Consider the following 26,643-nt stretch of genomic DNA (forward strand, 5'->3'; position numbering starts at 1 on the left):
AGGAGAGAGAAATTAGTGGAGTTTGTTCACCCCTAATCCTTTCATAGGATTTAAGAGGGAAAGCAGCAAACAGGTGATAGTCATTAAATTAATTTGATCAATGGCAATCTCGAAAGAGAAGATTAGAAAGTTTTCAGCTCTAAAGTGTGCAGCTGTGTTTTGACACAATGCCAGGCCGGAAAGGCATCAGCAATGGCTTTAGTGCTGTCAATCTGGGAAGGGTTATAAAGTCATTTACAGACAACTAAAGCTATGATCCAACAGCAGGTCTCAATGAGCAATTTAAATTTTTTTTGCTAAAATACAATTGTTTATTTTTGTAGTTGTTCTCGCTACTAAATAAACACAATCGCAATCAGACTTGTGTATGAATAGTTTACAACCCCAAAGCGACGCGCATGTGAAGAAGAAGAACGTTGACGTCACACAGCAGTGTATGTTTGTGGAGGTAATAATGGATGGAGACGCTTGTGGATAGATTTCAAGTTTATTCAGCAATGATTCTCAAAATCATGAAGCAAAAGAAGCTAAAAAAAAAAGGGGGGGAAAAAAAAGAAAGCACGACTAATAGCAGTGACCCCTTGTGGAGAATTGACTGCAATTTTTGTAGAGAGGTTTGTTTGGATGCATAGTGAGCACTATGAGTGGTGGGATGTACTTCAGTGACAGACTTCTTTCATATTATTCATAGGTATATTTTTCAGCTAATGTTTACATCTGGATTTACTGCGTCTGGGTTCTTCTGGTGGCAACTCATGTTCCACATCAATGGTGGCATTTAAGTTAGCATTTTAGCTAATTTGTCTTCAAAACTAAAAAGTTCTCAATGAACAGATTAGGTTTATTGAACATGCTAGTGTAAGCCAACACGATGAAAGAATTTAATCCAACATGAGCTTTTTGGCTACAAACGCTTCAAAAACAATCAGATATGTATCCGATTAAGTACCACATATATAAGAGGCACAAATTGGACTTTTTAGGGTAGAAAATATCAGAATAAATATAAAAAGTCAGATTTGGTTCCCATTTGCCTGCTGTGTGAACATAGCCAGAAAGTCCAAGCTCCAGCTAGCATGTTAAATGGTCACATTTGTGAACAGCACTTTCTCAGATGAACAATAAGAAAAATGCAGTTTAGCTAGTAGAAAAATATGCACTATTGGATAATTGTGTGTATAATTGCTAAGAAATTGACTATATCTAAGATGTTTATTCTAAATGGAGTTAAATTTAGTTTTAAACACATTCATTCTTGATTCATATTCTGAAAGTAAGAAAGCTTTTGTGTATTTTTATTCAGCGGTTAGACTTAAATACCTTCAACACTTGGTTGAGACCAGATCATTTTATTAGGTCCTGACATGAAGGAAAAAAGTTAGAATTGACAGTGGGTGTACTTTCATTTTACCATGACTATGTTTAAAGCTGTGTAAGCCTATAAACACAGACCACACAAATTAAGGAAAGGGTTAATATTCCACTAGTGGTGCTAATCTCAAAAAGAGAGTGAGGGAATGTACAAATAGGACGAAAGATTAATATTAAGACGAGGAGGACTAAAGGAAGCCAAAAGAAAGGAGGAGTCAGAGAAAAGTAAGACTCAAAGTCCAGAGGGATAAGCGCTCAGACAAAGATAAAGAGGACCAAATTAAGAACATTAGAAAAGTTGTGACAGAGAATGAAGATGAGAGAGAGACAGTGGGAGAAGTAAAACAAGTAAAAAAAAATTAAAAAGCCCAAACTTCAAAAGCATTAATGATGATCAAAAAATGCAACTTCAAAAACAAAGCAGATGATAACCACTATGTTAGCAGAAACTAGCAGAGCTAATAGACCCACATGACTTTAAAAACATAAAGCAATGAGCCCTTCATCACCAGGCAGCGCTGAATCAGAAGACAAGATTCTGTGAAAAATGTTTAGATGCATCAGTGCCTGAGCACAGATTCAGTTGAATTTCTGCTACTGTAGATAAAGCGCTGCTGGCACCGAAAGGGGTCATTTGAGAGCGACAACATGAACAGTAATAAAGCAGTTATGAACCATGAACACCGTCGCAGTCGGGATTATGTTTTGGCTTAATGTTTAAAGCTCATGAGAAAGCACACAAAGCGTATGGCTGGTTAAGCATGAGCTGCATGTGAGGACATGAATGAGTTGGGAAATTTAATGACGATTTGGGCAAATATTTGCTTTCGATTATCAATTTGTAGTTCCAGTGAAGACAAAAGACGTTTTTATTTTTTTGTCCAAACTGGAAAAGTCTGAAGCAACTGAGAAGAAAGAGTTTGAAGCATGAGCTAAATTTAGAAAGAGTAAAATGAGAGGGAGTATCCCAATCCCAGAGGAAGAACATGGGAAGCCGGTTTTATAGCCTAATATTATAGTCTTGTGATTCCTTTTACTGTCCAGTTCCCTCGAACTCCCCGTCCTGACTGCCTGGCCTCCATGTCAGCAACATGGGTGAAATCTGTAATCTACTGGAGGTCTGGCCTAAATTCCCAGGAGGGCCTGATTTTGGAGTCCAGGAGGGCTTACCCCTCCCTGCGCCAGCTGGCAGCACTCTGCAGAGCACCAGCCAAGGTCTGGGGATCAGTCAGCGACGTGGCTGAGGGGCAGCTTCATTCACAAACTGGTGTGAGCGCGCTCCTGCTCGGCGTGTAGCGGCGGGGAAACGGCACCGGCTGCCTTTCGATTGCTGTATGCGGGTGTTTGTACCGGGGTCTGTTAGAAAACTCGTTATTTTGCGAGCGTGGGGTGTGTTTGTGTACCTGTCTTTGCCGTTCTGAATGCCAGTGCCAAGCGTGGCTCTCTCAGCCAGCGGAGAGTTCCGACTGCGGCTGGTACCGGTGGAGAGGATGCTATTCTGCAGACGGACAGATGATAGAAATGTTAAAACCAGAGTGACTGGTCGCCTTTCATGTCAGAATCTTATTTCCATATTGGAATACAATTCACTGAAATACACTGGAGGTTCTGCACTGTGGTAATGGCAGCTTAATGACTGATACAGAGAAATAACAGCATTTCTACACCCGACACAATGCTTATGTAAGCAGTTGAGTGGCTATTTTACGGATGGACAATATGGCTGAAAAATGTGACGGTATGAGAGTTTCATATCAGTCAGTATCAATAATTATTTATTAGGTTTTTTTTAAATATATGAAATACTGCCAAACTGGTTGCGTGACCTTTGAGTTTTCACTCCAAGTTGTTGTTTTCTATTTTTAAGCAGTTATGACGCACGGTGGTGAAACCTGAAACTGCTGCTGCGCAAAGTTACTCAACTGGCTGTTGCTAAGTAACCAAAGGGTGAGTGAGTTGTTGCTAGGTCACTAAGGGTGGGCAAGTTGGTTGATTCCACCAACCTTGCTTAGCTAGTTGAGAGAGGTTGAACAGCTAAAACCTTTCGTCTGCCTACATCCCCCAGAATGCTGTACGGTTCTGGATCAGAGTTCAGTGAAATGATTGAATATTCTACTGGATTGATATTGATCACGTGTCGATTGCGATATACATTGTTATTGATTTACATTGGAAAGAACCATTGCTGCTTAAAACTCTATCCTCTCTTCATGGAAAGTATGCATGGCCTTGTACTTTAGTTTATCTTACTTTATCTACTCTGTTTGCTTTCCTTTCCCATAGAAAGTTTATATTTTTAGACAGAGCTGCTAAGGAGCCATTGCTGGCAGTAACGTTTTGTCCTCTCTCTCTGAAGACATTGCTCCTGGCTCATACCAGGCCCAGTGTTTTGTTCCAACGCTGCAGTTACTGGTTATTTTAGTAATCATTTATTCCATCGATTTATCGGATAAATAAAATTGGCACTTTCTGTTGATTTTTTAATTTAACCATTTAAGCTCATCTTTTACAATATAAAAAAATGGAAATAAATAATTGAAATTTTTCAAGGAAAACACATTTTATTGCCCAAAATGCTTTAGTGTATGCTTGATAATTTGCAGGAAGGTAAAAAAAAATCTGCATGTGAAAAGTACAGCCGTGTTTTTTTTTTTTGACTTATCAATACAGTCTAAGGTTGATATGTTTAATATTTTTTCAAACAATTTGACGCAAACGTTGCTTATTAGGAGGTTTTAATTTTTTTATTTTTTTTTTTACAGAATTTTAACTAAAACCGCCACTTGAGGAGTTCTTAGTAGAACATATTTACAAATAAGATTTTTCATCTTAAATGCAAAATGTTTGTACTATTGTAGGCATTTTTTGAGTCTGTGTAGTCAGATAAAGATTAATTTATTACTAATTTAGCTGACAATCGTTTCAATAAGCGATTCATCATGATTAATCGTTTCAGCCCTACTTTGTTCTTAAGCTGTTTTAATCCCTGGCCATTGACAGAACCATGGAAAGTATTCCTGACTCAATGCTTCGGTGTTTTTTTTCCTATATCTGCTTCTTATAGTGATGTATGAATCCGTTTTTTTTCTTTTGAAAAGAAATTAATCCTCTACAGTTTCACAACACGGTTTATTGGACAGTCATTTACTAACTGCCACTTTATAATCAAAAAGTGGACAGTAGGGCTGAACAGAGGCTTACATTCCTTCATCAGTTGATCGATAGGAACAATCTTATGTCATTTGAAGAGTTATGTAGGCATTTTCATCTCCAGAAAAGTGATTTCTTTAGATATTTACACTTGCGCTTTTTTTTGTCTGCACACAGGGACTGGGAAAGAGTACTAAATCCCACAACAATAGAAAACCTCCTAATCAATTACCAGAAAGGGGGAGGGGATAAAAATTGATAGCAAAGTTATATACTGTATTTCTGTCAATAAATCTTAAAGAACCCACGTGGACAAACCAAAGATGGGAGGCCAAAATAATCTCTGAAGAAACATGGGAGGGAGTTTGGACTGAGGCACATCGAGTTACAAACTCAAATACGTGGCGGGAATATAAATGGAAAATTATTAGCAGATATTTCAGGACCCCAGATGTAGTTGCCAAGATGGATCCTAAAGTACCAAGCTTGTGTTGGAGAAACTGTGGCTCAGCGGTCCCCAATCATACACACATTTCTTGATCATGCCCCAAACTGCAAAACTTTTGGGATGAGGTGTACAGGGCTATAAACCAAATCTTCACGGACGTTATACCAAAGGATGTTACAGTTGCGCTACTTGGTATTATACCAGATGGTCTGCAAGGACAGACCAAAGTATATCTGTTAAATGTCCTTTTTACAGCAGCCCTGAAATGCATTACAATCATGTGGATGCAGTTGGAACCACCTTCTTATGACTTATGGGTTCAAAAAGTAAGGGAATTGTATAAAAGGGAACAGATGACCTACTCATTAAGACTCCAAAAAACCACTTTTAACCTGCGCTGGGGGCCAGCAGAAGCTCTGTTGATGTAAATAAGCCCAACAAGTTTGTCTCTTGGCATATGGTGTTTAGCTATCCCGCCCAAAGTGTATCCTTATTTTAGGGTTGTATGGTGATGGGTCTGCGGGTGTGATGCTGAGGTCGTAGGATATCATCCTAAGATGTTTATTTTATGGAAAACCTCATATTGTCAACATTTGTGTTATGTACCATTGATGTATGGCTGTATTATTGCTCTGTAAAAATAATAAAAGTGTAAATTCTCTAAAAAAAAAAAAAAAAAGTGGACTGTATTTAGATTTGAATGTGTTCTTATGACTGGATTGTATTCAAATGAATTTGGAAAAAAAAAAAGGGAAAGGATTTTAATCGGACACATTAAATGTCCTGAATCTTTTTTCTCTGTAAACCTTTTTTCCCAAACAGTTTTTCACATTTTGTTTTAAAGTAGTAGAGTGGATCTCTTGAGGCAGAAACATTGAAGCAATGTTAAAGAAACAACAAATAATCAGAAAACATCTCTATTCTGGTATTGCTGTTTAAGTAAAACACGTAAATGAAAGGATGTAGTTCATTTATTTTCGTCGTTTCATTAGAGCACGGCGTTTGGTAGGTCTTACAGTGGAAGGCGTGGCGCTCTTTTTACGATCCGATGAGACCAGAGGGCTGGCCCCCACCTTGGTGGTGGAGCTGCCTGAAGAACCTTTCCTCCCAGAATCCTCTGCTGTAGAGCGGTTGTCGGACTGACCTCCCCTCTTCGAGTAGGAGGAGCCTATGAGAAGACAGAGTCAGAGTCAGACGCAACATCAGTTTTAACGAGCTGCAGCTCATTTGTCTAGGATCACACCAATTTCTACTTAACTTAAATGTTTTCCACAACACGACTAAATGTATCTACAAAATAAATGCTTCACTCATAAAACTGGACAGAATAAAAATCAAAAAGACTCACAAAGATGAGCTTATTTGTTTTTTAAACAACCAGATAGCTAAACCTGCTGGTAGTATTGTCCCAATTCACATTTCTCCCCTTCACACATCAGCTTTAATGAACTCTGATAAAAAACCAGCCTCACTCTGGTCAGTGGTTCTGCGATTCTGAGGCTTCGGGTTGGACGACACGCTGCGCTGTACCTGTGAAGAGGAAACGAAGGAACAAATTAGCCAAGTACAATGTAACAATGAGATAATACTGTCGGACTATTGTGCTGCTGTTGTTTTTTAACCAAACTGAAGTTCCTATGGGATGTCACAGGTGCAGGAAATGATTTGATCATGTAAAAGTAAGTAAAGAAAAACAGAAAATAGTTTTAAAAATAATAAAGGCGGGCGTGCCGTGGTGGCGTAGGGGTTAGCGCGACCCATATTTGCAGGCTTTCAGTCCTCAACGAGGCCGTCGCGGGTTCGACTCCCGGACCCGACGATATTTGCTGCATGTCTTTCCCCCTCTCCTTCCCCATTTCCTGTCAGCCTACTGTCATATAAGGGACACTAGAGCCCACAAAAGACCCCCTGGAGGGGTACAAAAAAATAATAATAATAACTAGGCCTGTCAAGATAAATTTTGCTGGACCTAAATTGTCCCAGAAATTACTGCGATAAATGATAATATTGTCATTTTTAACTATAGTTATGAAAGTACACCATAAAATAGAAAAAACTTTAAGAATATTTAACCCAGGACCTGGAACACATTTTAAATATCCAAAATAAATAAACAAAACTATAAAACTATTAAATAAAATGGATTATAAATGTCAACAAAACAGAGTTCCCTTTCAAAACGTATTGATAAAAACACTTGGACAGGGAAAACAAGCAAAAAAAAAATAACGCAAACTAACTATTTTAGTCTATTGTCAAATGTTTGCAGCATTTCACCAAAATTAAAGATTAAGCTAATTACACAAATGAACATGCAAATGCAAATTATTGAGGTTTACTGCTGGAGCCACTGAATTTGTTTACATTTTTATAGAAAGAGCCCCAGTCCACTGCCTCCATGTTCTTTAATGCCCATATATTCAGAAATTACAAAGAGGAAAGGTGTGATTTAGAGGTAAAAATAAAACAGTAGCAGCATTAATATGTGTATTTGTACCTTGTGAGGTGGAGAGGGGGCATTTATGTTGCTTAGATCACTTCCTGGCCTTGGTTTGAGGGGTAATTCATCCAGCTGAGGAGAAGGAAAAACATCATCAGGCACTGAGACACAAACACGAAAAAGACTAATGGTGCTCTTATGTTTTTATGTAAATACTGAAAGGAGTTACTAAGTCACTATTACAAAACAAAACAGAGAACAAAGGGTTGGTGTATGAGCATGAGAAGAGGTCAGTACCTCAGAGTTCCTATAGTCCAGAAGCAGGAACGTCGCCATCACTTCATTGTACTTCTGGTTCAACAGAGAATCCTGGATCTCTTCCTGAGAATATCCCATCCGCAACATTTTCTCTGCACACAACAACACAGATCATTCACTATTAAAACTCTGTGCTCCTTATGTAACCATAACCCTGTATGTGAAAGGGGACAGATAGGTGGATCTGCTATGTACCTGTTCTCCTGGGGTCTTTGTAATCTGGCAGAGGTTCGATGTAGGGTTTGAGTTCGTCCTCTTCATAGCCCACATTCATCCATCGGTCCCTCATTATCTGCTGCTGGGATAAAAAAAAAAAAACAACAACATACAAGATGACAATGTTTGTTAAATGGAATAAAATAAACTGCTGCATCCTAAGTGCACAATGAAGCATTACCTCAGATCCTTCCTCCCAGTATCTGATAAATTTCATAACCATTCCTGCTCCCAAAAAACCATGTGTTTAACCAGGGTTCTTACATTTTTCCTACAGTAAAATCCAGCATTCAAGCATTTTTAAGGTAAGTCTCAAACATTTTCTGCAACGCACTTTGGAGATAAAAAGTTTCAAGACAAATTTTTGTGTTTTGAAAATTATCTGACACACACCCTGTGCAGATACTAGTCAGAACTAAACAAAGAAATCCCTAAATTTTAATCATGTTTACCGTATAAAATATCAGGTAAACATGATTAATTATACCAATTACACCGATCAATAAGTCATTGAGCCATTAGGAATTATAAATATTCGTTACACTAAATCAATCCAAACAAACTGTGCCAACATAAATGACCTTCCTGCTCAAATTAAATTCTTCAACACAGTATACAAAGAACTTTATGAAAAAAATCTCTTGCTAATTTGTCTAGCATTTAGCAAATAAAAATAATTTTGGTGATTCTAACTAATCTAAAAGAAAAACTAGTTGATTAACTACAGACAGCGATTTTATTTTATTTTATTTTATTTTGTGTATGGAAATATCTTGTTTCAACTGTAAATAACATTTTTCACATTTAGTGTTTTAATCAAGCACTAGGTTGCACTTTATTACAAAACTGTGCAGTTTGAATATCAATCACCTTCAAAGACTTGAACCAGAAAAAAATTACTTTTCAAACCTCGAAAGCACCCGTAAAAACCCTGTATACATTCTTAATACTTCTTTTCTTTATCTTTGTGTGAACCTAAATGCCTCATTCCTGCTGTTATAACAAAAAAGCTTTGAAATGCAATCAGAATCATTCCCCCTGCTTCCTTAGTATCATTTTGTTCTTGAAACAAAAGTCCCGCTGTTTTCCAGTTAGTAGCATTGACATAAAACTGAACCTAGCATGTGTTCACTATGCCTTTAAAAATCACTTTACACTTTAGTAACAAAGTCACATGCAGCTGATGAAACAATCTAGGTTTACCACATCACAGTGTTTGTGCAACAAACTCTGGTTGTATGCAGTGTTTAATAATAATTCAGCTTTATGTAACATGTTTAATAGTCATGATTAGTGGGATTTCCTGTTTACTGCTGTAGTAGCTGCGTGTTTTGTGCTTTTAAATTAGTGCATGTCTGCATACCTCGAGGCTGCCTCTTTTGGAAGGGTTTAGGATCAGGAACTTCTTCAGCAAGTTCTCACAGTCAGTGGACATGTAGAAAGGAATCCTGTATTTACCACGCAGCACGCGCTCTCTCAACTCCTGCACAGCGACAAGAGCATCAAAAGTTAAGGGTTAATTCAACATATTTAGTCCATCTTTAACCAGGCAATCAGGTCTGTTCAGACAGGTTTTAAAAATTGTGTTTACTTGAAAAGAAACAAGGGAATCTGTCCAAGTAGAAGACAAAAAATCACTTCAAAAACTGGTTTTTAATGTACTCCTTAAGTGTTTGGACAATTACTTTACAACCAGAAGCTGTTAATAGAGTTACAATTTTCTGGCTTTTACATACAATATGAAAAGAACCAAGAAAGTAAAATTAGAAAGATTCAAAAGAGTTATGTTTTTTTTATTGCTAAATATGCAGCAATATCTAGAATCCACACAAGCCCAGATTGTGGCTCTTCGAACCCACATGTGGTCAACAGTAGGAAGTGAAACTCAAGGTCACCGTTGTATCACCTTTATGTGACACAAAGTCATGGATTACAAATCAAAAATTTATGCAAACTGATTATTAAAAAAAGTAAAATATTAAAACATAATCAATTTGTATTTTTAAATATAACCAACATTAAGTGTTTGTTGGTCTTTTTTCTGTTTTTTGTGATTGTTTTTCCTTTTTGTTATTTTTGTTTAATATGTAAATGTTCAGCAAAAAAATGTACAAATATCATCAATTACTATATCTGTGTTAATAGGATTTAATGAGCTTTTTCTGAAAGTGAAAATTTTTCACATTAAAATAGAAACATTTTAAGTGTCTAAATTTTTCAGTGAAATTTAGCATTTTTTTGGTCTAGTTTCAAGTGGAAATATCTTAGTACACTTGAAATAAGACAAAAGTTACTTAACAGAAACTTTTCAGTAAGATATAGGAGTTTATTTTAAGGTCAATCATTCATTAATATTGATGAAAAAAAGTTCAAATTTCATTGGCAGATTATTTCACTTATAGCATTGGAAAGTTGTCTTGTAAGTGAAATAATGCGCCAATGGAACAAGACCTTTTCTTCAAAGTCTTATTTCAGTTTCACAAAGATGTTTGCACTAGAAACCAGACAAATAGTTGGCAATATTTTGTATTTTGCAGCGTGCAACTGCAATGAAGGCTAAATTTTAAAAATGTGTCCGGCCCTTTATCCAGTTTGCTCCACATCTCCTCATTTTGAATTTAGTGGGTCAAACGGAGCAGAAACTAGAAGGCTAGTTTCTAGTGCATCAAGCTAGAAACTAGCCTGATAAATCCAGCAACCGCCCACCGAACGCAGACGTCTGATTGTGTAATGCACAGAAAACACAAAAACAAAACCAAAAAAGTCTTCCCGTCCCAACCTTGAGGTTTTGTCCGTCGAAGGGCAGTGAGCCGCTGACCAGCGTGTAGAGGATGACCCCCAGGCTCCAGACGTCCACTTCGGGCCCGTCGTACTTCTTGCCCTGGAAGAGCTCCGGAGCGGCGTAGGGCGGGGAGCCACAGAAAGTGTCCAGCTTGTTCCCCAATGTAAATTCATTACTGAAGCCAAAATCTGCTATCTTGATGTTCATATCTGCGTCCAGCAGCAGGTTTTCTGCCTGCAGTCAGAGAGGCGTGGGAACAGAGGAGGAGGAGACAGATGGACCAAAAAGTGAGGCACAGAAGAGGGTTCGTTTGTCCAAAAAGTGCATCAAGCTAGAAATTAAGCTGATTATTTTTACTCTACTTCATCTAAATGATTTATTTAGACTAAGTCTTTCATTCCTCTTCTTCCATGCAAACTGTGACAGCAGAGAGAGTCTCACTGCGTTTTTTAAATGAGTTTAAAAAACTATAATAGTATTTGTCAAAGACTGAAAATAAATAATAATAATAATAATAATGTTGGATCAAACACGTGCTTTCAAAGTGATGGTCTGAGGTAAAGTGAGCTGCCGGTGCTTATACCTTTATGTGCGCCTTTTTATCTTTAAGCCTGAAGTGAACCACCGAGTAAGGAGGCTGGGTTGCCTAGCAACAGGTGTGCTCTCCTTTTCACTTGCTCTGAATGCTCGGCAGCTTCTGTGCGTTTCTGGGTGAATGAGCATCAACTACAAAACGGACATCGTCTCAGAGCTCTGATCCCAAAATGAATGAGAGCAATTTCTGCTCTTTTTAACGGCACCAGGTGGGATTCTGGTGGGAAAACCCGTCAATCCCCCTGAGGCTTCACACTATTACAACAAAACTGTGACACAAAAACATTTCTAACTTGATCCAATTACTTTGAAAGCAACATAATTAAGACTTTATTTATGCTGACTGGTTTTTTTAATGCTAATAAATATGGATGAGTGTGAAGAGACCCACTGATTTAAGAAGACTAAAAGAAAAAAAGTTGAAATATGAAGTCAAATATTAAGAAATAGAAAGTCAGAATGAGCTAAAGCAGCTTCTTTCAATAGACGATGTAAAAAGGAAGATTTAAACATTGATGGAGCATTTTTAAAAAGTTAGCAAAACATGCTGTTTTATATGCCTGTAGATTTACCTAAAAATATCATTCTGTTGCTAGTTTTACAAAATCTCAACAGAAGATAATTGAGAAATTATCATTTAAATATAAAAGTAGAACAGCTGAAATGTTTAAGGCTGATTTGTGTATTTGCATCTTTTAATGTATTTCTGGTATTGTATAAAAAAACTGCTGTCAATTGTTTTTATCTGATTCATTATCAGAAAAATCAATAACTAAAATAATTGTTAGTTTAAAATATAGTTCAGAACAATAAGAAAAATATCACATAATGAACATTCTCAGCTTTAAATATATATTCATATTTTCTGCATTCTTTGTTTTGTTTCTTTTAATGATTACAAAGTTTAGAAAACTTGTAAACACTTCATACCCTTTTAGTTTTAGAAGACTAAACATTCTTGAAAAGCAAAACATTGAGTTCTGCCTCAGTGTGGGACCGAGGTGGGGGTTTCTTTGAGGTTATTGTGGCAGTAATCACGATAATGTCTACACGTCTGCCTTCTGGCACAATAAGAGGATTTAAAAAGCGCCATAATATGATGAACTGAAACGACCCTGAGGATCGGATTGGTGTGTGCAAAGCTGCGGCGGAGGTTTTGCCCCCAAATTCTGTGAATCAAACAAAAATAACCCAAACAATTTTCCTAAAACGGACAAAATGTGGCGATCAAAAAGAGAGACATGGATGGGAACACGGAGAGGTTACATCATCTTCCACTTGTTGGAGGGGAGCAGAGCTTAATCCAAAATTAAAATCATATGAGGATTAATGTGTTCAGAGAGATGGGGATGCTTCATTTCACACAGAAAATCGCTCATTCAGTAACGTGTGTGTGTGTGTGTGTGTGTGTGTGTGTGTGTGTGTGTGTGTGTGTGTGTGTGTGTGTGTGTGTGTGTGTGCGTGCTCACCTTGAGGTCTCTGTGTACTATACATTTCTGATGACAATACTGCACTGCTGACACAATCTGGAGGGTGACAAAGTGGGTGAAAGGGAGAGAGAGGACAACAAGGAGTTCAGGGTGAAAGAGTTGCATAATTAAGTAAACGGCAGAATGCTTCATTAGGAATTAATCAGGAAGCATTTATGAGGAACAAGAATACACTCGAGGTTTGCCACAGAAATGTTGCTGAAAAAAAAAAGAAGCTTCAATTCATGCAACGCCATTTCCTGGACAGTGTCTTGCAAAAGTATTCATACCTCTAGAACTAGGGCGATACATCGAATTTATCGATTCATCCATTTTTGTTTTTGGAGATTTAATTTTAGGAAAATCATATTTTTCTTTTCCACCAATGAACTCCTTGTGTTTCCATAGTTCAGAGTGATGTCAGCACGCCCAAAGCTAACATCTTGTTTGGCAAACTCGGTTTTTTAGCTTCTAAATATTTAAATTCACAGAAAAAATGATTGCAATAAAATAAAGTTTTTGAAAATATTTTCTGTCACGTGGAGTTTCTTTTTAAGAAAAGAAAGTGAGAGAAAAAAAACCCAAAATAAAATAAATCAGGAAATCAAATTTGGTAAAGAAAAATGAAAAAAAGAAAAACATTTTGGTAAAAAGTTTTTAACAAAAAGTTAATTTTGAGCCCATAAAATGGGAAACAAGAAAAAAGGAGAGGAAAGGCATGAGGTGGGACAGAAAATGAATTAGAAAAAGAAAAGAGAATGAGTCCTCTTTTAAAAAGATAGGATACAGAATACAGAAGTCTGGAAATGCATATATATATATTTTTTCTATATCCAGAATTCAAATCCCAAACTTTTCCAGCTTTAGTAATAATCAGTGTCTGTCACTGACTTGTGAAAGACAACAAAACTTAAAAAACTGGGACATGGAATGAGGATGATAAAATAATTTTAATTTTTCTTTAACAAACTAAACATCTGAAATGTGTGGTGTGAACTTGCATCCTTCTCTTTTTAATTCCAAGCCCCTAAACAAAATCCAAAATATCACATTGCCATTAAAAGCTATTAATATGATGCTATTAATGTGACGATTGTTGATTAAATGTGAAAGGATTTGAGAATGAATACTTCACAAGGTACTGCAGTTTCCTTTAAATAAAAACCAAGATAAAAAAACGTTTCAAAAACGAGGATCTTCACCTGTCTGAATTTGGCACGTGCTTCTTTTTCCTTCATCCTGCCGTGGGCCACCAGATAATCAAAGACCTCTCCTGAGAGAAAAGAAAATGGCAAAAAGATTTAGTGCTGCAACCAAAAGCTGTACAGTTGAAATGTCCAGTTCTTTTTTAGACTTATTTTTCAGTGGGTAAAAGACTAAACCCTTAATCCCAGCACTGATTCAGAGGAGGGAACAGCCCAAAACATTAATTACTTTCTGTTAGATAGCTGGTTATGTAACAGGCAGAGATCCAAGCTGCTGGGTCAATAATTTCACAGAGACGTGTGCTTACCTCCGCTGGCGTACTCCATTACCAGGTACAAAGTCTTCTCAGTCTCTATCACCTCAAAAAGCTTGACTGGAGGCAGGAAAAAGAACATTTTTTTTTTTTTAAAAGGAGGAAGAGAGAGAAGATAAACAAAAAAAAGTACAGGATGTAGACTCTCTCTCAAGTAGATGTCATGACCTTGAAAGATCAATCAGGTGTGATTATTTCTCAGCGATTGACGACAGAACGGACCGCGGTGCTTCAGGGTGACTCACCTATGTTGGGATGGTTCAGCATCTTCATGATTCTCACCTCCCGGAAGAGCTGCAACAAACGCAAACAAACAAGTCGTCAATCAGCGCATCGCACGACACAGAGCGACGGCGCAGGACTGTTGGGTCCACTTGTTTTCTACACATCGAGTCATTTAAATCTACGGTTGAAACTAATTTTATTTTAATCATCATCATCCAGGCACAAACCTCCAGGGTTCTCAGACTATCTAACAGATTTTAAAGGTATAAAAGATGAAAGTTAATAATTAATGGAGAGATAATTGGGCAATGTATAAAGGCAAAAACATATTTCTTTTTAATCCTAATCCAAATGTGGATGATTCTTGACTTATTCCAGAGTTTTCCAGGCTTTCCAGAATGTCTATAATGGAAATATTTGCAGGAGAGAAAGAAAGCAAACATCTAGTTCCTGTTTATAAACATAGGGTGGAATAAGAAACGCTCAAGATTCAAGTTATACTGCTTGTATTATCTGCTGTAAATCAGTCAATAAAACTCAGGAATCTTTGACTTGAATATATTAACTTACAATCAGGAAAAAAATTAATAAAAATGTAGCTAAAGTAACTATTTTTCTTAGGACAAACAACTGATATTTTCTGTAATCTGTGTGATCCATTCAGTTTCTGTGAGCTAGTAAAGAAAAATTAAAGACAAGTTTCATAGGCTTTTAATAAAATAAAAATAAAAAGCCTTAAGATTTACATTATATCCAGAACATCTGCTGCTCATCCAGATGTAGTAGGTATCAATCTCTCCACCCAGTTTTTAAGAACTGACTAGTTCCCAATGTGGTAAAAGATCTGAGGCTTTCCCTGACCACAGGTCTAAAATTTAAATATTATAATCCTTGAAGGTAACCAATGCGATATCAAGGCCATTTGCCCTCTTTTATAGTAATCAGTCTGCTAATTAGAGTGATAGGATAATATCTGGTCTGCTCTTTTATGATACAACTATACTGTAATTAAGCTGGGTGATAATTATGTGCCAAGGCATGAATAAACGTGAAATTGTGTTATATAAGACATCCTTTGAAGTCAATAAAGCTCTTCCTTTTGTTAATATGCATTTAGTCATCATGCACACTAAAAAAAAGTGAACAGATGATCCAAATTAAATATATTAATTGGTTACAAGTAACTAAATTAAGGTTATCCAAGTTTATCAAGTTGTTAATTTAAACAAATAAATTAACTTGGATAAACTTAATTCAATTACTTTTGACCAATTTCAGCTATTTAACTGGAACAACATTCTCTTTTTTCAGTGCATAACACTCTAAAAACAGATGATCAACTCCAAAACAAAGTCTGTGAAACATTTCTTAAACGATGCATTGAAAAAGTGTAAAGACATCGTCAACATTTTCACTTTTTGGCACGTTCCGCCAGAAGCTTCCTATATACACCATGCCCACAGTGAAACATGGTGGTGGCAGTATCATGATAAGGGGTTGATTTTCTCTAAATGGAGATGAATGGAGAACCTGTTACTTGAGACCTGGGCGGAGACGACCTTTTATGCCTCCTGGAACAGGTTTACACTTGCATATAATAATGGCTGCCAACAGATGTGTAGATATACAGTCAAATATATTTGAAAAGCAGAAGTGGAGCCTCCTGCACAATAAAAAAAAACGCAGTGAAGCAGGTGGTTTCTGGATGGCAAGTCAACAACAAAACACTTGTCTTTTCCAGCAGCCATTGCGCATTCAACAGTAAACCCAGCTGACTAAACGTGCTGGAGCTCAGCGTGGGTTGCTAGGTAACGGTACAGTGCCCATCTATTGTGACTCATCAGGAGGTTTTTTAAACGGCTCATTTTCCAGACAACAAAAACAACCTAGTTTTTTTTAATTGCTCGGGCTGTTCTTAGAAGCAGTTGAGACCAAAATGAAAGTATAAAAGTGATCAAAATGCGAATTTTGATCAATAGGTCCCCTTTAAAATTCAAGGAGTGTGAATAGTTTTGAATGTTATTGTGTAGAGTGAGTGAGGTACACTGATCTAGCTCAAGAAACACATGAAAGAAACAGCCTAGATGGCGTTCTGTTCAAATTAAAGGTGTTTACTAAATGAAGAGATTAAAATATTTAAGTAAAAACATCTGTTTTAACAGAATATATACATATATATATTTTTATATTTAACTTTATGCCACGAGCCACAAAAAACCCACTATTGCCACTTTTATTTCTCTGATTAGGAGACGACGTTCAATCTAGTTCATCAACTAGAGGACTTAACTGCATCCGCAGGAGCCATGTGACTTACTGTAAATGATTTACTTCATCTCCACCACTGTGCTGCCTCTACATTTTGTGCCTGGTGTCTGTATTTGGATACAAGTGTCTATTTTATGGCCTGCGTCGGTGGATGGAGACGTTAGAGGAGCGCATGATGTGTGTGTGTGTGTGTGTGTCTGCGCGCGAGGCTGGGCCGTGTCTGTTTAAGTGGACAGACCCCACCCTGCCACGATCAAAGGAAGTAATTGCAGCTTGTTTCCCGTAATTAAAACTCTCTCTGAAAACTGGACCACTTCAGACAAGTCGAGCAGAGAGAGAGAAAGGAGGACATGTGGGGCAGGAAGAGTGACTTCTGAGAAAAAAGGGAAAAGAGGGAGTGTGCTTTAAAGATTTTCCCTGTGTGTGCGTGTCTGTGTGTCGGCGTCTGTGGGTATGTGTGTGTGTTGGGGAGTTTAGGAGACCCACCTTTTGCAAACTGGAGGAGTTGAGCTGCGTCTTATCTATGATCTTTACAGCCACCTGGAAGCAAAACAAAACGTGTGAGCTGATCATTGCGCCTTTCTTTCCATTTATTACACTGTTGAATCTCACTTAGAAAAACCATTCTGTGACAGCAGAGCACACACAAATAGACTCGCACTGTTATCTTTTCAGACACATATCGCTGGAACGATACAGTCCTGCAGCATGAGCACACAACCACAGCACAACACGGTTGCATAATAAGACAAAACAGAGTGAAACACACACAGACACACACAACATGAGGAGATGAAGGATGGTTTTGGCTCCAACCAATAATCAGGTCTACAGTTTATAATCCACCAAAGGAGACAAAGATGAAAAAGGAATGAAACGGGAGGAGAAAACTAAACAAAATTGAGAAATGGGAGGGATTTCAAATGAGAGCTGAACAAGAACAAAAGAGCCGAGCACAAAGGCAGGGCAACAAAGAATCAGCTCTTCAGAAGGAAACAGAACAGGGAGGTCTACTTCTGCCTGATATTTCTGTCAACTAACGTCTTTCTTTCAGTTCTCTTTCTGGTTGTGCTTGTCTGACTCCCTTGTTTTCTTTGTGTGCCAGCAGGTCACGTGGAGTGTTATCAGGGTGTCAGGCAAAAGCCTGTCACATATTGACAGAGCCCGCCCACTGCACTCTTTCTCACATAGGAAAGAAAGAAGAAAAAAACCAACAGCTGACTCAACTGGGCATTGGACCAGAGTCCAACACGGGCTCAGATTTTACCTCTTAAAGGGACAGACCGCCACCTTACATCACAGCTGTGGTTCAGAGGAAACCAGAAGCATTCGGGCTTTTCTGTTCAGCCTCACAACGCTGATACAATCTGCAGCAGCCGATGCACAAAAAGCTGTGCAAAGCTTTAGATCAGATCAAACTTGCTCTGTACCAAGTCTGAGAGCCTTTCGGTATCCTTAGCAACCAGGAATCCAGTCCAACACTGAGGACTCAGCCAAACATCAACCATCAACTCCTACTTTTACCATAGCATCAAATAAAACTTAGCCTTGTAGGATTTTTTTTGGTTTTATTTTACAATGTTTCCTGAGACAAGACATCAAATTGTCAGGCTTAGAGTTGTTAATGTCCTTTATATCACGAAAAGACATAAAATAATTTGGTTTTAAAGAAGATTTCCAAAACGAAAGTTTGTTTTGGACCCATGTGCAAATTTGGGTTGATATTAATATCTGATATTCCTACTGTTGTAGGGTTGATGATCAATTTTTAGAGATTTTCCTGCGCTTTCAACACTTTGACATAATTGCAACTTTATGCCTTACACCTGTTCTTCACAATAATGCAGGACATTTCAAATGCTACCTTTGATTGACACTAATTTCTGTGGCGGCACTCTCATGTTTTATAAGCAATGATTCCTAAAACATGAAACTGAAAATGTTATTTCCTCTTTGACTCTAAAATAATGCAGACAAGTCATTCCTGAAATGGATTATTCATCAATGATGATTAGATTTTTTCCTTAACAACACAGATTGTGGTTTAAAATCAATTCAAGCAAATATAATCATAAAACCAGATGATCCGAATGAAGCGATTTGCAGGAGCGTGCTTAGGCTCACCTCTTTTGAAGTGAGGACGTGTCGTGCCAATTTGACCTTGGCGAAGTTGCCTTTGCCGATGGTTTTCAGTAACCGGTAGTTGCCGATGTGCGGCTGTTCGTCTGACGTGGCCGTGGACCCCGAGTTCGGACATCGCGACATGCTGTATCGACCAGTTGAAGACTTCTGCTCCTGCAGAAACAGATGAGGAAGAGTCAGGCAGTGTGATGGGATGTGAAAATAAACAAACATGCAGACAAAAACTCCAAATTTAATTCTCTTTCATCGCAGGCTTACTTTAAGTAATCCTGAATATGGAAAACAAAAGTCTGGTATATGATAATTGATTGGTCAATGGTGGAACGGCTTTCAATCCAGATGTTTTCGTTTTTCTCCAGATGCTAATGCTAACTTTGACTAAAGTTACAACCTTGCTTAAATGTGTAAAAGCAGTGATTTCAAATGCGTCTTTACCTGTTCATTAAACAACATCAATAACATAAGTCTCCTAGTTTAAACAGGTTGTGTGAAACTGAACTACTTTGACATTTTTGCAAACCTTGTGGGGTTGAAAATAAGGATTCAAGGATGAATATGAAAATGTACAAATTTCTGAAGAGGACAGTTGCTACTGATATTAAGTCTGTATCTCATGAAAAAGTGTCTTGGAATCTACTATTTCTGGATAACTATGTTTAGTTTGGATTATTTAGGGACTAATAAATGGAGGGAATAATGTCAACATAGTCACCTTTAAAGATTCTTGAAGAGATTTTGCAGATTTCAACACTTAGCAACAACCGTAATAGGATTTCAAAGGACCTCTTAAGGATAATAAATAATTCAGTTTGAGACATCTGTGTGGCCATTATCATGAAGCTACAACTAACACAAAGAACGTTTTATGAGCACAAAAAAATGTGGGTTTCTATTTATTAACTTGACTTGCTTTTCCCTAGTTACATGTGATAAAGACTGCTCAAAAAACCTCAAGTATGAGGACAGGTCAAAGTCCAGACTGAAGTAATTTATTGTATCGTATCATTTAACTTGTATTGTTTTCATAATGAATTCAGTTTAATGTTTTTTTTTAATGTATTGTTGGGATTGTCATTTTCTTTGTTCAAAGAGAGCACCAATTAATACCAGTAAATTTGAAAATAAGATCTAGCAATTTTAGTGATGCAAATCATATTTCTTTATATGTTTTTCAAGAGCAATATTGGTGTTTGGTGATGATTGCTGCTACACGCCGTTTCAGACATACCTAAAAATGAAGAAAAGTAGTTCTTATTGTCACTTATGACAATGGTACCACAATATATCATGATAAAAGTAAATCCATATCGCCCACCCCACGTCTGAAGTATTGCAGCTTGGTTACATGTTTGAAGCTCCTCTAGTTCCAAGATGAAACTAAGATGAAATCTCTATATTACTAATATATTTTGCCATTTATTTTCCAAATAATGTGACATGTCTGAACCATATTTTTGGCAAAAAATTCCAGCTTGGTCCTCTAATCTTTAAAATGAAATGAAATCATGTTCCACACAAACAAAACTGCTGCTACTAAGCCCACCTTTCTGGCCAGTCATGGCCGATTCAGGGATTGTTTACTGGTAAAATATTCCAACTTTTGCCTAAAATGAACTCAAATGTAAAAGGTTGTTGGTCTTATGAGTGTGAATTGTTCGAAATAGGGATGGGTGATATGGACTTAAAAATTTTATCACAATATTTTGAAGTACAATTGCCATAATAAAAGTGACGATATAAACTAGTACTTCTTTTTTAGGTAGCTGTATGGCCGTGATTGTCACAGCCAATGCAGCCCTACAATTGCTGTTACACTTGCTGTGCTGTGAATCACACTGTAACTGCATTTTCAAATTTATTTATATTTATTGATGCTTTTGTTGAACAAACAGCAGAGAAAATGATAAAACTATCAATCCTGACAATAAGGACATGTTAAGTGGAATTTATCGCGACAACAATAAGTCAAAATTCTTAGACATTTATCATGATAAATGATACGATACATGCACCCTAGTGTGAAAGCAATGAATCTACATCCTCAGGAGCAGTTTGGTTCTTACTCTATCAAAGGTCAAAATATTTTAAGACATTCTATAAAGACAAATATAAACTAAAATAACTTTAGCTGATCCTGCAGTAGACAGTAGGTCCTTCATCTCAAACCCACGCTGGAAAAAGAAAACAAAACCTTGCTGTGCTGGCAAGTTTTGCATGGCTGGCAACTGTGATTGGGTTTCAACTCCAGGAAAGGGTCACAGCAATTGTGCGTGTGTGTGTGTGTGTGGTGGCGTGTGTGTATGTGTCTACGTATTTCCATATGTGTGATCTGAGCGGACAGGTGAAGCGGATCAGGGTCAGAGGAGAGGACGACTGGCTCCAGGGTGACGAGACGCAAACACACACACACACACCCAGGCTATGGAACAAACAGCGGCAGCGCACAGAAACTAGAATACGCTGTTGTGCACACAAACGTCCAACAAGACTGACGTGTGTGGCCGTACACACAGGCAGAAAGTGAACACACCTCTCTGAAGTTTGCCATCAACAGCAAACATAGCGGCCAGTGACATCTACACAAGAAACTCAGCCGGTAATTCTTCAACCCTGACGCAAACTTGACACACAGAAGAAAATTAAAGCTGCAAATTACAGAGACTCCACATTTTTATTCCCCTGCCGTCAAGTCATGGGAAACGAGAAGCTTCCTGATTACTCCACAGGCTTAGTGTGGGCTTTTTAGCTCCAGATGGTATAATCTAATGGCTGCATCTCTGCCTCCCCCCACAAGCTTCCTCATGCTGACAGCGCAGACTTGAATAAAATGTAATAGGCCAGATTAAGCATTAACAAAAGCAGGGGAACAAGGATTTAAAAACAAATGACAGTTACTCTAAACCCAGAGGACAAGGCAAAAAGGCCCTTATGTCGTCTTGTGGGAGGGATGAGGCCAATGATTTTTATTTTTGGACCATGTGGGTGAGACCAACTGTCCTATATAAGCGCCATTAAAGACAATAAGATGCAAACTGAGCATTCGGAGTTAATTTGACGATCGACTGCTGCCCTCATGTTTCAGGAATCTAACTATTTGTGACCAACTCCTCTCCGCATTGATTTTACTCAAGTACTGCCGACTCAAACAGCATCAGCAGCTCATATTTTATTCTTGACAAAATATCTGTAGATAAAACATTTTCAAAATGATGAGTGAGCCACAACGTTTGCTCCGCTTTAATGCCCTGTTAAAGCCTGTCAATCCTTGACGGGAAAGCTAAATGGAAAAGCTGTCAATACTGTATGGTGAAGCTAAAAGACTGACAACAGCCCAACAGGCTACCACGCAAACTTTTAAAGTGCTCCCACGTGCCGTGAAAGTGCTGCAGCAGGCAGAGGAGGAGCTGGGAACTAACATGAAAGTAATGGAGAACCTTTATTTAAAAAAAACCTCAAAAATCTGATTTTTTTCCCAGTGCTTCCAGGCTACACTAAAAACCACCTTCAGTGTGGAAGTTATTAGAAGACCCAAAGCTATCCATTCTGAGCATTACTGTGGTGTATAAAAATAAAGGCCCAGAGAGGATGTAATTCAAATGGAAGTCATTTTTTCCACATCTCTCCAGATTGTTTAGGCTGCAAGAGAGAGCAAGACTTTCAGCAGATACCAGGAAGGCTGAACATTTTACAACAACTTTGTGATAATGTACTTATGAGTTTAAGTGAAGCATGTCAATGATTTGGAAGGTTCAAAGTTAAGATAATCAGCATTCTCTAGAGGCTGCAAACTGCTTAATGCTAGTCAGGCTAATCGCTAATATAAGATGTCAAATTACATAACTTTAAATTTGTTTTACATAATATGTAAAACCTTGTTTCACCACGAGTCCTTTCTCACATACTATTTAATGTCGTCTCTGCTGCTTCAAACATTAATAATGACCGCTCAATGCAGGAAGGTTTGAGAGAAAAACTAATTAAAATGCTACTCATATCTTTTGTATTATAGTTCTTCAAGAAAAATCTAAATTACAGGGAAAGCTTTTAAAAAGTTGCTTAATTTTTTTCCCATCATGCCGTTCCTAAAGTATAGGGTGCTTTGAGTGAGACACCGGAGAAAGTCCTAAAGTTTCACAGTACTGCCTCTCCCCAACCTGTTGCTGTCCATTGCTGGTTAGCGACCTATGGAGAGGGTAATGCATATTTATCTTGATTTTTTTTAAAAAGGGACAAATTTGCCAATTTTAAAACTACAGTTGACACATCTGAATCAGCTACAGGTTAACTATCTGTGCAGATAGCCCAACTAACAAGTTAATGGCAGTTTATTGCAATCTACAAAGAGCAGAACTGTAAAAAGCTATACTATTCTGCACCGCAGGCTCTTAAAAACTACTAAACTTAGCTGTGTAAATCTAATTACTTTTGCTTAAATGTGTGTTAAGATAAAAAATAAATCTAGTTAACGCTATAGCTATAATAATGAATGTTGTCCTTTTTTTAGCTGCCATTGAAATAATTCTTGCTTTGTTTTGAATAAAAACAGAAACATGGTGTATTTTTACACAATTTGAGAATTTCATTAGTTTTCACTAAATTACTTTACTTATAGAAACGTTAAACTTTAGCAAATGTCAAGATTGAAATTGTAGGTTTTTACTTTTGCCAGAATAGTGGAGTCACTTTTAATGTGAACCACCAAGTATATAACTGACTCTCAATAAAACATTCAATTTTCAAGACTACGTCTCCCTTGTCTCCAATACATTCGCCTTTTCACTCGGCCTTTAAGAATGATCAACCCTGACAACTATAAAGCTTTTAGATTTCTGGCACGATTGGATAGAGTGTCTTGCAAACCAGATATGAGAGACTATAAACTGCTCTTTAGTCTTCCTGCTCTCCTATCCTCTTTCATGTCGGACTATTTTTGCCTTCTGATTCTTCCTTCATTTTTGGGCAGCTGCAGGCCGAGCCAACCCTCCTTACTAACACACACACACACAGGAATACAAGCAGATAGCCACCTCTCGCCATGGCTATAATTATAGACGTGTCGGAGGACAATAAGTGACATCATTGTTTAATTCTCATATTACTCTGATGTTAAGTTTAACTCTGGAGTACCAGCAGGGAACTACAACCCAGGAAAAAAAGGAAAGACATTTTGTGGCATATGTTTGATTTGATGTGTTAAAGACTTTCAGAATGAGGTGTCTACACGTCGTCCCTCAATCAAAGCTCATATTTAATGACAGAACTTATCAAATATTTCCCCTATTGCTATTTAAAACCTTACATTGTGAAAGTAAGAGGTAATATTTGCCTAGTGGAAATAAAGGTTACCAACATTACTGTCAACAAATCTAAGAGGAAGTGCTTTTATTTTGAAGAATCTGAAATGTCACGAGACTAGAGTCCTAAACTTTGAGTTAAAGTCTAGAGTCTCAGAAGCAGCTTCATTCCTAATCTCTGCCTTTAGATGCCAGTTTATTACTGAAGTCAGCATACTAAATTCACCGTTTTATGGTCTGTTAACATTCACCATCTACACTCACCAGCCACTTCATTATGCAAACAAATGTTAACACAAACAGAAAACCAGCCAGTCACCTGGCAGCAACTCAATGCACTTAGGCCTCCAGACGCTGCAAAGACGACTTACTGAAGGGGATCTCAGTCACTGCTAGACAAGATGGTCTGTGTATTTTTCCATGCATAACATTCTCTAGCACCGCCATTTGATGCAACAAAGCTATGAGGAATACCATCTCTCAATGCACAACACATCAAACCTTTAAGCAGATGGACTATAGCAGCAAAAAAGTGGTTGCCGCTCCTAGCAAGTTTAACCTAGCAAGTGCTGAGGTGGTGTATAGAAGGATAACTTGGTGACGTACTTTGGTGGTGAATATGAATAAAAACCATTAAAACAGTACGCTCAAAACGGAACCACCATTAAGCAACCATTAAGTCAAGTCATAACAACAACAAATGCCAGGTCACATTCCCAGCAGGTTTCCATCAAATGAACTGTAAACCTTTTGTTTGTTTTTTTCTGAAAGACAAGAACAAAGTTCTTGCTTCTTGTTTACATATTTTATTAAATTTCCAAAATCTTCTAGCCCAAAGCTCTGCCCCTAAAGCAAAATGCATCACTTTTTAAAATTTAAATTATGGTATTTGAAGCTACTAAAGGTTAGAGAGGTCAATTAATGTTGAAAATGCTAAATTAGCATGAGTTTGGTGCAGGTGTTCTCAATGGCAGGGAGATCTACAAAATGCTAACTCGTTCCAAATTATTCCTCTTGTGGTCTTCCCAAAACCGTTTCTATTTCCGCTTTCTGGCACAAATAAACACAAAGATAAGCTGACAAAAACTTACCATGATATGTTAACATTTTATTCTTTGACTACAATCAAGCTTTGGACAATGTAAAATTACTTCTGATTGACAGCAAAGCTACTGCTAAATAAAGCGCCATCAGCTCTTTGATACTGCACACAAGCAAATAAAGACCCAAGAAGTGCAGCTACAAACCTCCTCCACACATCAGCCAAAGTCTTTGTTCTCCTTTTTGTCAGAGATCTCAGAGACTTCTTTAATGACCACCACTTAGAGTGCAACAGAGCAAAGCCCTTTGCTTTAAACCTGAGCTACTGTATTGGAAGCACGTTGCATGGGGTGCAGGCCTATAATGTCTGTTGTGTACCGTGTGGAGAGACCATTAGTGTAGTGTTTACATCCTGCTCAACGATTGAAAACCCTCTCCCAACTCTAACACAGATCCAGTACAGTTACTGACGAGCTGTTCGCAGCTGAAAACCATTTACTGCCAACACAAGCACCTGCACAAGATCAAAATACACACACGATTGGGGAAATCAAGAAAAACCAAGGTGGTACTGGTTATGTTTTGACTTGGGCCTCATTATCATTGACCTTTGCTTATCTGACTTTGAAACCAATTCACTCTGATGCAAACAGATGGAATTTCACACTGAGAAGTTTAACAAAGTGCGGCCCTTATTTTAACAGCAAGAGAAGTTCTCCTAAAAAAAACAAACTGACTGCACCTTAAAATGTGGATTGTAGCTACACGATTATTACCCTTGCAATTGCAAACAATTAAAAAATAGAAACGTCAAGCCAAAGAAACTCATTAGCTGCAATTCAAAACAGTTTATTCAAACCGCTTTTGTAAATGAAACTCAACCAAGTATTAATTTGAAACAATCTATCCTTCCTTCATACAATTACCCACTTTAACCCCATAAAATCTGAGTACTCACCTGAATTACCCCCTTTTATTGCATATTGGCTACAAGTTCAATACGTCTTTTATTATTTTCTGGAAACATTTCAGGAAATCTCGTTACATAACCTACTAGATGCAATATGCAAGAGAAGTAAAATGAGCATGAAATAATAATAGCTTTGTGATGCTGCAAAGCCCAGAGTCAGCACTTCTGTGCTCGCTGGGCTTATTATTTCAAACATTACAAAAGCACAAACTGCCCCCCTCTCATAAAGCATGTTAGTAAATGTGATGTACAACAGAGGGCTTTAGAAAGTTAAATAAAGACTAATAAAACAGAATTGGTCAGTTCCATAGAGCCACTAATACCACCGCTGGCTTGTAGCTTTTTAGGGTCAGCAATAATAATAAAACATTTTAATAGGGATGTCCGAATCAAGGC

The 26,643-nt window shown here is 37.6% G+C and overlaps 1 protein-coding gene across 10 annotated transcripts in view; it reads right to left on the reverse strand.

Moving 5' to 3' along the window:
* Nucleotides 1–26,643, reverse strand: part of mark2 (microtubule affinity regulating kinase 2) — a 65,727-nt gene that overhangs the window by 22,481 nt on the left and 16,603 nt on the right. For 8 of the 10 annotated variants that reach the window (XM_023346540.1, XM_023346536.1, XM_023346537.1 and 5 more), the window contains 14 exons: nt 18,925–19,095; nt 17,287–17,340; nt 14,553–14,601; nt 14,302–14,367; nt 13,991–14,061; nt 12,789–12,845; nt 10,723–10,959; nt 9,307–9,426; nt 7,923–8,025; nt 7,707–7,819; nt 7,467–7,541; nt 6,442–6,499; nt 5,986–6,137; nt 2,775–2,869 (listed from right to left, as the gene is read on the reverse strand). In XM_023346540.1, coding sequence (XP_023202308.1) covers nt 2,775–2,869; nt 5,986–6,137; nt 6,442–6,499; nt 7,467–7,541; nt 7,707–7,819; nt 7,923–8,025; nt 9,307–9,426; nt 10,723–10,959; nt 12,789–12,845; nt 13,991–14,061; nt 14,302–14,367; nt 14,553–14,601; nt 17,287–17,340; nt 18,925–19,095 — 1,421 coding nt within the window. The remainder of the gene's footprint in view (nt 1–2,774; nt 2,870–5,985; nt 6,138–6,441; nt 6,500–7,466; nt 7,542–7,706; nt 7,820–7,922; nt 8,026–9,306; nt 9,427–10,722; nt 10,960–12,788; nt 12,846–13,990; nt 14,062–14,301; nt 14,368–14,552; nt 14,602–17,286; nt 17,341–18,924; nt 19,096–26,643) is intronic. The other 2 variants (XM_023346535.1, XM_023346542.1) reach the window with 1 other exon arrangement.

Source organism: Xiphophorus maculatus, chromosome 14, assembly GCF_002775205.1.
Source record: "Xiphophorus maculatus strain JP 163 A chromosome 14, X_maculatus-5.0-male, whole genome shotgun sequence".
NCBI classification, from domain to species: domain Eukaryota; kingdom Metazoa; phylum Chordata; class Actinopteri; order Cyprinodontiformes; family Poeciliidae; genus Xiphophorus; species Xiphophorus maculatus.